Source organism: Lepisosteus oculatus, chromosome 11, assembly GCF_040954835.1.
Source record: "Lepisosteus oculatus isolate fLepOcu1 chromosome 11, fLepOcu1.hap2, whole genome shotgun sequence".
NCBI classification, from domain to species: Eukaryota; Metazoa; Chordata; class Actinopteri; order Semionotiformes; family Lepisosteidae; genus Lepisosteus; species Lepisosteus oculatus.
Window position 1 is genome coordinate 19,832,116 of NC_090706.1, and position 16,898 is coordinate 19,849,013.

At 36.4% G+C, this 16,898-nt stretch overlaps 1 protein-coding gene across 1 annotated transcript; it reads right to left on the minus strand.

The window, feature by feature from the left end:
- Window positions 1-8,115: 8,115 nt before the first annotated feature.
- LOC102684262 (tumor necrosis factor ligand superfamily member 14-like) lies at window positions 8,116-16,849 on the minus strand. Its single transcript, XM_006631663.3, has 4 exons — window positions 16,642-16,849; window positions 13,975-14,026; window positions 13,314-13,379; window positions 8,116-10,960 (listed from the first exon to the last, which is right to left on the minus strand). Exons 1-4 carry the CDS (start codon window positions 16,831-16,833, stop codon window positions 10,548-10,550), a joined length of 723 nt encoding a protein of 240 aa, XP_006631726.1. The 5' UTR covers window positions 16,834-16,849; the 3' UTR covers window positions 8,116-10,547.
- Between the last annotated feature and the right edge of the window lie 49 nt (window positions 16,850-16,898).

A 16,898-nucleotide genomic window follows, 5' to 3' on the forward strand; every position in this document is an offset into this window, starting at 1 on the left:
TTTACATAAAGGCTAATATGAGAACCTTAATTGCCATCAAGGCAGTATGACAGATCAAAGCGCAGATCTTACTGACATCTTTTAATTAATAAAACGGATTGGTTTTGCTTTAATTTACTTTCTGAAAGGCTACGAAAACCATGTCAGGACCTCAGTAGTAAATATTTTGCACAAGGCCTGGAAACAAATTGGGTCCTACAACTTTAGAAGAAAGAAAATTAAATGCATTATGTTATTATACAGTATAATAAATATAATGTTTCAGACTTCATGCCCAAGTGGTTACCTTGAATTCAAACTCTGAACCAGGCCTTTACTGTCTGCAGTTTTCCAAGATACTTCAAGATGTTAAGGGCATATACATTTTTAAGTTACCTTTGAGTGGCTAAGAGTAAATAAGATGGAGCTTGGAATAAACCTTTTTTCAGATTAATTTATGGTTACAATTTCTTGTATTAGGAATTTGTCTTTTTGCATACCCCAGTTTGCTTTCCATGAAGCACACAGGCAGGGAGAGAAGCTTGGGGTCAGAGCACAGGGTCAGCCATTTATACAACACCCCTGGAGCAGTTGGGGTTAAGGGCCTTGCTCAGGTGCCCAGTGGAATAGGATTCCTCTGTTAGCTGCGGGATGCAAACTGGCAACCTTCCAGCCACAGGTACAAATCCTTAGCCACAGAGACATCGCACCACACAGCCCAATAGTATTGGACTATTGGACGAATTTATATTAAAAAAAATAACTTGAAGAAATGGATTGAAACCTGATCCATTCTTACATCTTTTAAAAAGTAACTAGAGTGTACCATCCTGATTAAGAGATGTAAATAATGATGTTTGATCAATTTAGGGTTTGAAGGCTAAACATTAAAATTTGAATTTTTCATAAAAATATTTTTATATATTTTTTATATTTTCTTATTTCATTCAGAGCTGGATCTTGGTGTTCAGTACATCTTGGCAATATGTACAACAATTGATAGGATCTAGCTGAAATTTATATTTACATAAAATCTATTTTTTTATTTTAAAAAGGAAAGAGTGGTCAGGTGAAATAACTGATGCTCACAAAATCCAAAAAAAAAAACTAACAACATCTAACCTTTTTGTGTTTAAGTTTTTATGTGATTAGAATATTTTATATTAAATAGACATATCAATAGCTGCAGTATGTTAATATACAGTATTATAATCTGCATTATAATATAACACATATGCTGAAAACACTTGTGTATTTACCTTCTATTGAATCACAACTGAAATACATTTTCTCTTATTTATTTTAGATGTATTTGCATATTATGCTTTCAAAACCATAATTGTAGTAAATATTTAATAAGCTAACGTTTTGATTTAAAAAATAATCATTCACATACGCCAAGTAAAAAATGTATATAACATTACTGAAAAAATATTCAGGATTAATATACATCTGGATAATACTGTATATAGAATACACTGTGTTAACCACAATATGAAATCCGTTTTTTAAGGAATTGTTTCAAGTTTATAATGCATGCACCATTTTGAATAAACTTTTAGGATACATAAGTCCGTCAATGTTGACAGTCCATGAAATATATTGAAATTATATTTTGCCATGGTGTGTCTGATGAATACAAATCATTTAAATGTACTAAAATGAAGTAACCGTTGATGGCGCTTTAGAACAATATACCGTATACGTAATTTAGTGTACTATCCTATAAATATAATTGTGAAATATATATTTAAAATGCTGGAAATGTACTGCAAACGAATATACCCTATATATTTTGCTGTAAGGGTACAGATAGTACACACAGTACTTACCGTGTTTCTCATCCACAGGCGGTAAATGGAGAGCCCCTCAAAGAGAACACCAGTTAGCAACAGTACAATCAGCATCAAAAGCAACTTAATGGTAACCCTACTCCTTCCTTTCTGACATCCTGGTGGGTTAGTGCCATTGGCATTGTCTGTGCCTTCCATCTCGAAGTCTTTGAGGCGCTGTGCTACACTGTGAGCTATTCCTCGTTGTGCTTGATGAACAACACTGGTAAAACCACAGGCAGCATTATAAGCGAAAGAACATGGCCTGTTCAAAATTGACGTCACAAAAATTGATAACAGTGTAAAAGGAATCTAAGGGGAAAATGTACAGAATGGTCTTATCACATAGATGAAGTGCCATAGAAATCTGTCTTTGGAATCACGCCTTTCAGTGCATATACTGTATACTACTTTTGTCTTATACTAATATGCCACTTTGTAATGTTGTTGAAATCTTTCTTGTGCTGGTTGTGAGGTCTGCCAATGTGTGAGTGCTGCTTGGATACTGCTAAAGGTAATGCAGTTAAAAAATACACATTCAGCAATACAATGGACAATGATAAGAAGGACACCCAAAATAAGCAAAGTATGATCTTGACTTTGACCGTGGCAATATTAACCTTATGAACATAATAATATAATAATCTTATATCACATAAATAATATCACTGAAACACCTATTAAGGTTTTATTGCACATTGAAGTACTGTAGCTGTTTTTCCTAAATAGGTCAGCTCTTCCAGTACTAAATATTTGCTCAGTATCTATGCGACAGACACACAGATACCTACAGTATCTATATTTACATAGGAGATCCACTCAGCCTCGGATCCTCATGTGGTTATCTTTCTCTAGACCAGCCAATCTTCGAGACACATTCTGCACCTTCACTTGACGCGTAGAATAAAGGAGTCAAAGATACACAAGAAAACTACTGATCTTTGTGTTGTCACCAAATGAGTTTAAGAAAAACACTGAAAATTGAAAATAATCAGTTAAACTGCCACATGAGTAAAGAGTGAAGGGTGCTGTAGTGTTAATAGTCCTTATCTAAAAGCTGTATCGAGAAATCCGCAGGTTGTTACGTAGAGTTTACACTTCAATAATGGCAGCTCTATATAGAAAGTGTGATGAGTATTTTATGCCCTAGAACCTCATAGTTTGTCCATCTGTGATGTTTTTGATTTGTGCTGTGATTTCTTATAAATCTTTGTCAGATTTCACTGATGTACTGTATGGTGCACAAACACACACAGTTGTTTGTACAGACTCACAAAATTTAGGTCAAATCCTAATTAAGGCAGAGAAGAGGTGTGATTTGAAGTGGAAGTAACTGTATTGGAGTAACTCCAATGTCTTTAATGAGAGACGAGAGTTGCTGCAAAGGTGAAATTGGGGTGGTGAGAGGGATGCAAAAACAAACCACATGAGCTGCTGAGCAAGAAGCATGGGATTTCTTCATAGGGCAGGGTTAGGGTTTGACCTTCTCCTGACCTTTTTTTTCAAACTCCATTGATATCATGTACACACTTTTAAGCTTTGAATGGTCAAACCTGTTTTTATCACCATACTGTACAGATGAAATCCAGGTATGCCTTCAGATCTCTCACAGTATTGGATATAAGTGGTATCACCCGTGTATGTGAACCAAAGAAAAGCTAATTCCTCCTGATCTTCGTGACACTCAGAGCATAATTAACCTTAACCTTGTTAACCTTTGAACCTTTAATTTTATATGCTTATATATGCATAAAGATACAATAACATATGCAAATTTGTTGTCTTATAAAAGTTTCATACTGTATGGTGATAGCTTGTAAATATTTTAACCCATATATTCTTACTGTACATAGTTTACATGTCATCTCAAAAGCAAGGCATATGCAAGTTATCCCTTGCATCTTTTTTCTGATGAGGTGCTGGATTTGCCCCCTGTTTTGCATTTGTTTTATTCCCTGATGTCCAGCACAGTTGCATCTGTGAATGTTAAGAATGTATTTACTAAACAATTTCCTCCTGTGCAAATGCTTTTCTTTCTTTCGATGTAAAAACATCTGGAATTAAATGTAGTATGTAACTCCTTTGTCTTTTCAATTGGAAATTAGTTGTATTAGTGAAATGTGTGAGACTTCTATCATTCTATATTAACGTAAGCAAGATCAGCTTTATAATGATGATTGTTCTATGTGTATGTGTGTTGGACCACATACAGTTGTGAGAAAGAATTTGTGAACACTTAGGAATTATATAAATTTCTCCATGAATGGCTCCTAAAATGTGATCTGATCTACATCTTAGTCATAATAATAAATAAAGACAATAATAAATAAAAGATAAATAAAGTCCTATTTAACACACAACACATACAACGTTTTACATTGTCATTTCCTTATTGAACAAATTGTTTGAACAATCAAAGTCATTGATGGAAAAAGTATGTAAACCTCTAGGATAATGACATCAGAAAAAAAGGGGAAATTGGAGTCAGCTATTCCAATCAATGAGTCAGGTGTTCCAATCAATTCAGGTGTAGGTTTGCCCTGCTCTGCCATATAAAAAATCACACAAGACTGGGTTATCTGCTCTTCACAATAGAATTCTGTTGAAGTGCAATATGGCCCAATCAAAATAGATTTCAGAGAACTTCAGAAGAACAGTTGTTAAAGCTCATAAGACTGGAAAGGGTTATAAAAGGATTTCTAAAGTCTTGGGCTTCCATCAGTCCACAGTCAGGCAGATAGTTTACAAATGAAAGAAATTCAGCTACTCTTCCTAGAAGTGGGCATCTTAAAAAGATCAGCAAGGCCACTCTTTACAATCCTCAAACTGGTGACAAAGAACCCTAAGGGAACAGCTAAGGAACTGAAACAGGTTTGCATAGAGGAATGGGCGAAAATACCTCATAACTGTTGCGCAGGTCTGATCAGCAGCTACAGAACGTGTTTGGTTGCCAATAAAGCAAGTTCCACTAGTTACGAAATGTAAGTGTTCACATACTTTTTCCATCAATGACCTTGATTGTTTAAACCAGTGGTTCTCAAACTGTGGTACGTGTACCGGGAGTGGTACGTGGAGTGCCGCCAGGTGGTACGCCATATGACCCTGGAACTGTGTTTTGTGTGCTGAAAAATCGGGATGGGTTTTCATATTTACGATTTTAATACGTGTCGAATACGCAGCCTACATACTACGGTACAGCACGCGCTAATATTTGAGTGGATACAGAGTTACGATGTAATTCTATGCCACTCTATAGGAATGCATGCTATGAAGTAAGTGACCAATTGTATTTAAAAAAAGCTATCTCCAGCAAATAGGGAGGTAGGAGAACGTGCGTGGTCTTGGAACACCCCCAATCTTGTAAGCATGGGAAAGTATAGAAATGCATGCTACGAACTTAAGTGACCAATTGTATTTAAAAAAAGCTATCTCCAGCAAATACGGAGGTAGGAGAACGTTTGTGATCTTGGAAAACGCCAATCTTGTAAGCATGGGAAAGCGTGATAGATAACAGAAAAATATTTAAGGACTGTTCTGGGTTAGTTTGAGAAAAATACATCAAGTATCTCTGTTTAGCATCCATGCGCATGAAAGAAAAAACTTCTGAGACGGACTGCTGACTGCCTTTAAAGGAGAAAGGGGAAATATTTCTCCAACAGCACCACATTCATCAACAATTGATTGAAAATGAATACCTCGCAAAAAACAAGTTTATGTCCTGGCTGAAGGGAATAGACACGAAAAGTAATGATGCCAGCTCCGACAGATCACATACACCTGTTGAGATTGAGGAGGACTATACATCGGCCACTGACACAAACTCTGCTGCTGAACCTGCTAGTGTTAGCAAGCGTTGGAAGATGGCTACAAGGCGGTACGATCCAGATTATCTAAGTTTGGGATTTACTTACACTGGGACAGAGGAAGAGCCAAGACCACAGTGTGTCGTGTGCTGTGAGATTCTCAGCAATGAAAGCATGAAGCCAGCACATTTAAGGCGGCACTTTACCACGAAGCATGTGCTCTTGAAGGATAAGCCTGATTTTTTTCAAAGGAAACTTAAAGATCTGAAGCAGCGCAAGTCCACCATAAGGAACAGTGCCACTCCAATTTCCAAAGCCCAAGAAGCATCTTACTACCCAAGCTTCAGGATTGCTAAAGCAGGTAAGCCCCACACTATCGGTGAAGAACTTTGTTTACCGTTGGCAAAAGAGCTGATACTTATTATGTGTGGAGAAAAAGCTGCTAAACAGCTCGACTTGGTGGCCCTTTCGAATGACACAGTCACTCGTAGAATTATTGATATGGCGGATGATGTCAAAAGTACGCTGATAGAGCGCGTAAAGATGAGCAGATGCTTTTCACTGCAATTAGATGAGTCTGTAGATGTTGTCAATTTGGCAAATTTGCTTGTTTACATTAGATATGAGTTTGAGGGCATGTCGCATGAGGACTTTCTGTTCTGCAAGCCGCTACCAACAAGAACTACAGGAGAGCACATATTTCAGCTTCTGAATGAATTTATTGAAGAGAATAACATTGACTGGAAAAAATGCGTCGGAGTTTGTACAGACGGTGCTAGAGCGATGACAGGCAGACACAACGGTGTAGTTGCACGAATTAGAGAGTTTGCTCCAGATATGAAGTGGACGCACTGCAGCATCCACCACGAGGCCTTGGCAGCCAAGAAAATGCCTGAGGATTTGAAATCTGTGTTAGACTCTGCTGTCAAAGTTGTGAATTTTATCAAGGCTCGACCAATGAATTCACGTCTGTTGAGTGTGCTTTGTAATGCAATGGGCAGCGAACATGTGCAGGTTTTGCTACATACTAAAGTGAGATGTTTATCAAGGGGCAGAGTGCTCACGAGGCTCTTTGAGCTGCACTCTGATGTACAGATGTTTTTGCATGACCAGCAATCTCACTTGACAAGTCTATTTGATGATCCAGTGTGGCTGGTAAAATTTGCCTACCTGGCTGATATATTCTCACGTTTGAATGAGCTGAATATGGGACTGCAGGGGCTCTCTTTAACCATTTTCGATGTGTCTGACAAGATCACTGCTATGAAGAAAAAGCTGCAACTTTTTGTTAATAAAATCAACACAGGTGATGTGTCTGCTTTCCCAACTCTGGAGAACCATCTGCACACTTATGGTGTGGAACTTGATGCTGCTGTTCGAGATGTGATTGCAGTGCACCTCTTGTCATTGAAAGAAGAGTTCTCAGAGTATTTTCCAGTTGAGGCCACACCAGAGTGGATCAGGAACCCCTTTACTGTTGATGCCGAAGGAATACCCAAGAATCTCTCCTCTGCTGATCAAGAGAAGTTGCTCGAGTTATCATCTGATGTGACTCTGATGTCAGAATTGAAACGACAGTCACTGTTGCATTTCTGGATCCAAAGACAGAGTGAATACCCAGCCCTCTCATTAAAGGCTGTGCAATTTTTTATGCCTTTTGCTACTACCTACCTTTGTCAGAAAGGCTTCTCTGCTCTCATTGCAATCAAGACAAAGTACCGCAGCAAAATGGATGCTGAGCCAGATCTGCGTTTGAAGCTCACTGCCCTCGTCCCTGACATGGCTTTGCTCAACTAAACAAGCTCACCCCTCTCACTGAAATGGTAAGTGCTCAGTGTTATTTTTATAAGTGTTTCTATTTTTATTATATGTGTATGTGAGAGTGTGCGTGCGCACTCATGTTGGTCATTGAGATTTTCAGTGGTTCCTATGGGAAGATGACTTGTAGGTGGTACTTGGATGCTTTGGTTTGATCAGTGGTGGCACTTGGTCCAAAAAGTTTGAGAACCACTGGTTTAAACCATATGTTCAATAAAGGTATGTAAAATGTTGTGTGTGTTGTTTGTTAAATAAGGCTGCCTTTATTTATTATTATAACTTAGATGAAGATCAGATCATAATTTTAGTAGCCATTTTTGCAGAAATCCATCTACTGTAATTCCTAAGGGTTCAAAACTTTTTCTCACAACTGTAATACCACATACTGTTACTTGCAATGATCATTCCTGTTTGTCCATCTGAGAGTTAAAAAACCTGCTCCCTAGATAGAGTGGTTGTTTTTTGGTATGTGTGACATTAATTATGAATAAATGAAGCACAGTGGCACAGTGGTTAACATTGCTGCCTCACAGCAAAAAGGCTCTGTGTTCAATTATGGACCTTGGGAGCTATCTGTGTGGAGTTTGTATGTTCTTCTGATGTTTGCAAAAAAATACTGATTCCCCCTCAGTCCTAAATTGGAATAAGCAGTTAAAAATGGATCAATGGGTTGGATAACTAGACATTTTTTCCAAAGTTTTATTATTTTCAGAATAGAAATATAAATAACAACATTAATAAAAACATCCTTTACAAAATGAACACAGTATGTGTTACAGATACACTGCAGTGATTTGTTGAAAAACTTAAACTAAAAAACTGAAACTCCAGAAGCATTATTCCACACTGTGACATTTTTAGACTTTGATCCATTCCCTGCTTGGTCTGATTTTTCTTTAAACAAAATTCTGATGTGACTTACAGTGATATAACGGTCTTAATATATACTGATGGAAAAAAGAAATGCAACACCTCCTCCTCCACACTCTGGCCCTTCCGTCTGCATGGAACGGGCTGAAGAGTGACTCATCCGTGAAGAGGACCTGATGGCACTGCTGAGTCCATCGCAGCCTCTGTCTGGCCCAAGCCAGACAGGGTGTGACGTCTAGGAGGTGTGAGCAGAGGGCCTCCGACAGGTCGCCTTGCTCTAAGGCCAGCAGCATGGAGCCTTACTGTCCTGTCACTGATGTGGGCATTGTGTCTGCTGGCAGTTTCAGTAGCAGTATGGGTGGCAGATCTGAAACGATCTGTCATCACATCACACAGTCCTGCTCTGGTGTGGTTACTTGAGGGCAACCAGATCCTAGATGCTCATCTGTCCTGCCAGTCTGTTGAAACCGTCTCTGCAGTTGGGGTTCCACCTGGACCTCGTCGGGTTAAAGTGCACCTAACGAGCTTTCGTGTGATTGGCAAGTTGCAATGCCTCACTGCACAAGCTGCATTACTTGTCAGAGGGCCTAAAACAAATTGACAACTTTTTGTGAAAGTACATAAGCTATAACTATAGTATTCTCATTCCAGAAAATGTTGCTTTTCTTTTTTCCATCAGTATATATTCCCATGCTTTTACCATAGTATAAACCACAAGCTTTGTAAGAGTAAAATGTCCACTTTGTGTGAGAAAAAATCAATTTTAAAACCTTAATCCATTCACATCTCCACACACTGAGATCAAGGTAGCGTTTGACAGGCAGATTGAAACAGCTTTCTATGTAGTCAATGCACATCCATACAATAATATAATAATTAAAGGTAGGTGTCCCTAGACTTCGTTGATGATCTAACAAACAATCCCATGATGATCCCATACAAACAGACAAATGAAATATATACAACTGCAATGTATAATTTCTGTTAATAATATATACTATATATATAAATATGTTTTTGCAAATATTTACTGACCTGAATATCAGGTACTGTACCTTTAGATTTAACATTCAAGTCACATTAAACATTAGACCAGGTTATCTGCAATCCTATTTAAAATTATAATAAAAAAACATACAAAATGAGAACTTCTAAAGATGTCCCAGTCATACTGAAAGAGTTGGCATCTATTGGCATCTGTCAGGTAAGTAACTTAATCTTTACAATCTTCAGGTTTAACTGTAAGTACATTTCAACAGCTGAAATCTGTACATTAGAAATATGATAAAAATACATTCAATCTGTAGCTCAACCAAGCAGGTTAAATTGTTAAATTCTGTACATTCCTATTTTTGTTATAAGACAAGACAAACAAGAAATATTGCATATTTATGATAATATATAAATTATATGTAAGTGACCTACAGTATAAAGATATTGAAACCAATGAATAGAAAGACTAAATCTAGGTGCTTAAACACTTGAAATGCAATATTATTGAAAAACATACATTTAATGGGGTTCTGTTACATTATACTACCCAGAATTCAAATATCTTATTACAGTGCAAAAAAAGCAGGATTGTATCATGTGTCCCACTCACTGTCTCTTTACGACATCTAGGTCACACATTCCTGGAGAGCAGTACATTCACATTGAGAAGTCTCTTAAGAGCACATGGTTCTAGCTATCAAAGACCCCTTTGGTATTCCTCAATAATCCTTAGGACCTGCCCAAAAGTCACAGCTCTGATAGTACTCTATTCTCTCTAGCACTTTCGTACTATAGTCATATTTTCAATTTTAAAAGGAGAGCTTAATTTCTGTCGCTCAAGAAGGATGATTCTTTATGTCTAAATGGCCTAATGAAGATTGACATCTCTAATCGTTTAAATGACATACTTGAGGCTGTCCACTAGTGTGTTCCTCTCTGTTCAATATAAATGATTAGATCTTCAAAAGAAATTTCAAATGGTAAGGCCAGTATGTTACCTTGCCGATAATAGATTGATTACTGTAGTTAGGACCAGTATGTGTGTGTTCTGGGTTTAATTAACTGTCAAATGCCGAGAGATAAGATCCAGTCAACAATCTTATCAATGACATTCTACAGCAGCATTTGTCAATACCTCCTGCCTCCAACCAACCAGACGCCACTGCTGAGCTAAGAGACATAGAGCTGAATGTAGAAATTAGTTGCTTCCATGGTTCTGTTTTAAAAAGGACTAGAGCTAAAAGGAAGAAAGCTAAATCAAAAAAGCTCCAAAAAAGTTTTCAGAGGTGGACTGCAGCCGGATAAGGTTTTTTTGATTCACTTTAACAAAAATCTGGTCCCCTTCTGTAAGATGATAGATTCCTCCCAGGAAGCTGTTGTCTAGCATGTCTTCTTTATCATTTCTGCAGTGGTACCTCTTGGAGCTCATGAGCTCCAGGTCTCCCGGATACCTCTGTGTTGACTTGTAAACACCATGCTTAAAGGTTCCTTTGGCTGAGGTTTTACAATCCAGCTGACCATAAAAGATTTTTGAGTAAATGAAGTAAAAGCCTTCAGTCTTGATGACCAAGGAACCATCTTTATAGTCTATCGTGTGTGTGAAGGCATCTCCATTCACAGATTCCCAGAACATCTTTCCTTCTTTACTGGCATTGCAGTTACAGCCTGGAAAACAAGAAGCATCCAAACTGTTACTCTGACAATGAATCCTTTCCTAGATCAAGACCATCTGTTTACATACAGTGTAAAATGCTTCATAACTACAGTATATCCTTTAAGTAAATATCAAATGACCATGGCTGTAGTTTTGTCAATTACGTTTAAAAAAATAAAGGTTGATCTGATTTAGATTCTAATGGTGCTGTACATAACTAATGCTTTTTTATTTTTTTCAATATTTCCTAATCTTTTAAAGACAGGACTAAAAGTATATGTATTACTCATTACTGTATTACAATTATTTGCTGTTTGTAATTTAAATTTCCGCTCCAGAGTAAATTGACCTTAACTTTTGAGTAATTGTCAAAGTTGATTAGTGGTGCGAATAGTGTGAGTCCTCACATCTGAAGAATGTTGTACAGTTAAAACATTTTAGCATTTTTCCTTTAACCTTTTCTTTTAAGTAGAATGAACTACTTCTTGCTAGTTTACAGCCTTCTCAATGTTTTAGTCCTGAATACACTCTTGTCATTTCTAATTGTATTCTTAGGTTGAATCATAATTAATTCTAAAAGTAGTCCACTGGTTTAAAAGTTTAACTTCATCAGTAACTTTTAATATTTCCCAGTGTTTAAGATTACCCAGTGTGAGAATTAAACACTCCATTCCTTTGAGTTTTTAAGCACTTTTTCTAAGCACTCTTTTTCTGCATAGAAATGTTAATTTTGTAATGGTAATCAACAAACGTTTCTAAATTTGTCAGTACATAATTTTAACTTGGCTTAATTTATAATTCATATTATCTCATTGAATTGATTATGCAACATTAGGTAACTTGAATAACTAAATTCACTAGTCAGTACCATCTGATGAAAAAATGACATTTTTCTAAAATATGTCAAAATGTAGTAACAAATTTTGCAAGAGACGGAATACATTAGAGAAAATGTTTTAATGTTTTGTATTTTTTCATGCAGATATCATTTAAGAACTCCAGTAGGAATTTATTTGGAGATTGAAAAAGTGGGTCAGCTTTTCAACTGCTGATGAAATCTTTTCAACTTCATTTACAAAACCATTAAAATGTAACAAATGATTATATATAATATTATATACTATACATAGTAATATACTATAATACTATACAAATATGATAATACTGTGAATATTTACATACCTATTACACTTCTGATAGTTAAGATCTTAAATTTAGTGATGCATTACTTCCTATTTGCTATCTTATCAACTTATGTATTATGTACTCAACAATAGAAGTATATAATCTTTAGTGTACCTTTTATTATATGATCATATGCATGACTAATAATGCATATAATTTAGTAATATATTAATCAAACAGCTTCAACTCTTATTCGACAAAACCCTACTGTTATCACCTTAGAAGACATACTGTATAAGCCAAACTTCATGAAAAGCTAGTTTTAATACTGCATTTTAAAAATATGTCTGAAACATAGACTCAGCAGTACATTATATGCAGACCTGCAATGGAAGGCAGTGTCACCAAAACAACGTATCCATGCCAGATTTCGTTTTCAGCTTGTTAAGGGTGTTTTCAAAATCAGGGGCCATCTTCAAGAAATACATCCAGATTTAAATTTTCATTCTTTAGACTAAGCCTGAGCCACATCTCCACTAAGTATCAGAGGGGGAGTTCCACCTGGAAAATATATGGGTAGCCCACCTGCGCTACAACTACATACTGCAGAAGCTGAAATTTCGGCTCAGCCTGCGGTTTTTAAAGGCCGGGTCTTTGGCGTTTTCTATGTCAGCAACATAGTTATTTATAAACACAGGTTAAAGCTCTGGGTTGGTAATAGAGTTGGTCTGTAAAGGACAAATGTGTCTCACGCTTATAAGGCTGAGTCTGTCTCAGGTCATAGTGACACATCTTCGCATTTCAAGGCAGGGGGGGCTTAGTCACCCACAATCACCCATGTGCAAAGTGTTAGTGAGATCTGGAAAAGCAAACCAAACACCTGCTGGCTGTGATTCTGACAGCACATGGACTCTCTCTCACTTGTCTGTGTGTCTGTGTCTCCATGGAGAAAAGCTGGGGTATGCGAAAAGACGAATTCCTAATGCAAGAAATTGTATAGGGCTAATAAAGAAACATTAAACATTAAAACATTACATTTTAGAAGCACTCAGAGAAAAGGACTCAGGCAGCCCTGTATTCTGCTCTGATAACCAGGTCATCGGCATAACATGGAGTCAAGGTTTTTAAATGTCATTCACATACACATGCAACAAATATATCCTAAACGTCTTCAGCACAATTTCACAAACTCGGAGTTCCAGTATTTATAAGCTTAGTGATCTAATTTACTACTCTTACCTGTAACATGAGCTTTGGGCTTTTTCTGATCCCATTCAGCTTGGATTGATTTTATTTCATTTTCATCTGTGTCGAAAAGAGAAAAATAAATTGCACATAAATTGAATACTTAGGCTGAATTCTGTAAAAAATAACTTGAAAACTGAATGCTCTGAAAGAAAATAACATGGATCTCGCATTGAACATATTCATATACAGTACTCTATGTATGGCATGTAAGGCGATATACTAATATACTAAGATTAATTAAAAAGATTAATTTTACCCATGTTAGACTTAATCATAATCTTCTACTGTGGAAGGCTGATTCTGTACTCATACTACTGAGCAGTTTTCTTAATCCTTCAAGCCTTAGATGCTAAAACAATTCATTTCAGCTAAGAAGCAAAGTGCATTTTTACCATGTGCATCTCTCCAAAACCTTATTATGAAGACAGTAAGTTATAATCTTTGCCTCCAGCTCAGCACATATGAAGTGGAATATTCATTTAAATGAAAGCTTTACCATAAGAATACATTGGAATTCTAAGTAAAAAGTTTTTTGACTACATAACCACCTTTTTTATTCTCATGCAGTTAACAAAACCATGATACAACTTCTTAATTAATATATCTTCTCTTCAACTTGTTTTTACTTTAAATTATCTTAAATAACACTTACCTTGGATTGACTTTTGAGGACTGTTTTCATTGATGCTGATCTTATCTTTTTCCTGTAAAAAAGAATAAGGCTAGGATTATATTTCTCTGTGCTTAGATTTCCAACTACAATGAATGAAGATTTTCAGGAAACAAACTAGCAGGTGGCATCCTCAAATTCATGGCCTAACACACTGATCTAATATAGAAAATATGGAAACTTTATCCAATTATCTTGGATTTTTCTTTCTTTTAATATATTCAGGCAGTGATGAATAGAAATTGTATATATTTTCAATCCACAAGACTGGAAGAGGCAGATAATAAATGCTATGATCCAAACTGAAAAATTCAATTTCAAGAATTTGACTGTCTCTACCATGTTTAACTGCTATTTGCTCGTGTACTATATTGTCTGTTGAATGAACATGGCAAGGCACTTGTTTATTGTAATGTGAGCCTTATAGTTAACGTTTCCTTAATATGACTCTTGATAAAGGCAGGAAGGTAACAAAAGTGAGTAAAAAAGCTTGGAGCTGATTGAATTATGTAGATAACCATCTCCCAGCTACTGTAGATCAAACACCATTGCAGAACAAAATGTGTTTCCTTTCAAATAGAATCTCCGTACCACTTGCATTTCCAAATGCTTTACAAAATAAAAAGAAAAGGGAAAATGAAAAAAAGGTTCTACAAATTACTGAAACATTTTTTTTGGGGGGGGCAAGCAAAATCAAGATGATTTTTTAGGAGCACATTATGAAATTATGAAAGGACCTGCTGTCAGAGGGGGGGTCAGTCTGCTACAGAACAGCACAAGTGAGTAAAGGAAAGTAAGGTCAAGCTTTGAGTCACAAAGTTCCATCAGAAAAACGAAGGAACGGAAAAAGAGAGCACATGCTGGGACATGGAGGTGTATGGTCACTGAACAACGAGCCAAAGTATGACCCTAGGAACAGACCAGCAACATGTTTTTACAAAGGGGAACAAGTGAACATCTTCCTCTTTCAAAATGGTTCTTTGAAAAGCCACCACAGCTCTGTGGAAACTAAATGCATTAATGCCCCATGTATTTTGAGTGCAATACATTTGTAGTTAAGGCATGCTCTAAATTACATGCATTCTGTACTGGACGTTAGGCTGATTTATTTTTTGTGTTAGCATATACATCACATTTCATCACAATCATCAACCACCTTTGTAAGACATTTTTTGAGGGGTTCATCATTGAGTTTGTGAATGGCAGAGTGCACCATACTTGATGCTGTGCTGTTTATTAACAGAAATAATGGATAACGAGCAATCGATTGGTAACTAATAGTGGTCAGTGACAGGAAATGATTAACAATATGACTAACAGTGCTTGATGGACACCTAAGTCTTGTGCTATACCAGTTGTTGGACATGCAATGGACAGCTTTAGCTAATGTGAGCAGTTCCCTACCTGCTATACTATCGCAGCCAAACCTAGTTAACTGAGGATATCAATACCCAGTGTAACTCTCCTTATGAATATAGATAGACTATCAAAGAGGATTTGCATACAGACCATGGGAATTTCCTACTGGTTTAGCTAGTGCAGTCTTTTTATTAATCCCAGTCTGTGAAACATGTCTAATAAATTTACTGTAGCATAACATAATGTACCAAAAACATGGGCATTCAAAATTCTCCACATTTTTTTGATAATAAATTCTGGCATACACACATTCTGGTGTTGTCCTTAATTTTGGATTTTGACCATTTGAAATTTAAAATGCATTTCTAATACGTATTAAAAGTATGTTAACGTACTAAAATTCCTTTTTTTTGTCTTTTGTAACACTGTCTACCTGGGTATGGACAGATAAACAATTATAATTGTCTACAGAAGAGCTACCATAAAATCTCTTCTGCAGGAAGATCTGACCTCTTACAGTAAAACCAGATTATTTTCAATTGCATTGCACAATGTCCCTCTGCAGTACAACATAGATTTACAGAGCTGTTTAGCTGTTAACCCATTGAACTATATAAAAAATGCTATGAGAGCTTTTATGGTTTCCAAAAATCATATAAAAGCCATTCCCCTTTAAGAAAATGATAATTTAAGCTTTTTAGCATCTAGAAATTTTAAATGTTCATAAGAAAAGTACATATAATTTAACTTCATAAATCTTCAATGTTGTATCCACATCATTTTTTTCTAGCATATACAGCAACTTTCCAGTGCGTGCTCAAGTGCAGCACTTTTCAGAATATGATCATGTTTAAGAGTGAAAGCTTTGACATTTTGTTCCAATGTCTACAACATTTAATTGCAAGAGAACTGCCCTTTAACAATTTTGCAGCCACTTTCAGAAAATGGAGAGTAACAAAATGCTTTGAAAAGCAGCCCTATAAAAGTCAAGTTGTAGTACAATTCACTGTATACTGCAGAAATCTTGACAAAAGCATATGTCCCATAATAAAGACCATTTCTTATGTATCTTTTTCTATTTGTATATTTAATCTTTACTGTTCACTTTCAGATTTTTAACTACATTAAAACATTTTAACTCTGGAGAAAAACAATTTGATTGAAAATGACCCTATTATTAATTGACTATTATATGGTTTAGATTCTTGGCAAAAGGTTAAAATAGGTCCCATTAAAAAGAGTGTTAGTTTAGCCCTTGATGCCAATCCAAATACTGCAGGCGGTACTTACAGAGTTTCTTGTCCACAGCTGGAAGATGAAATAACCCTCAATCAGTATGCCAAGCAGCACCAGGATCAGCAGCACAAAGAGGAGTGTCTGTGCCGTCCCTGTCCGTTTTTTCCGTGGATCCGGGGGAAAAGTTGCACTGGTCTTCCCATCCACCACAAAGACTGAAGGATAAACCACACTGGGGTCGGCCATTGCCTCACAGGGATTTGTTGAACCAATCAGGAAGACCTTCGTGAGAGAAGAATGCCACTGGACCT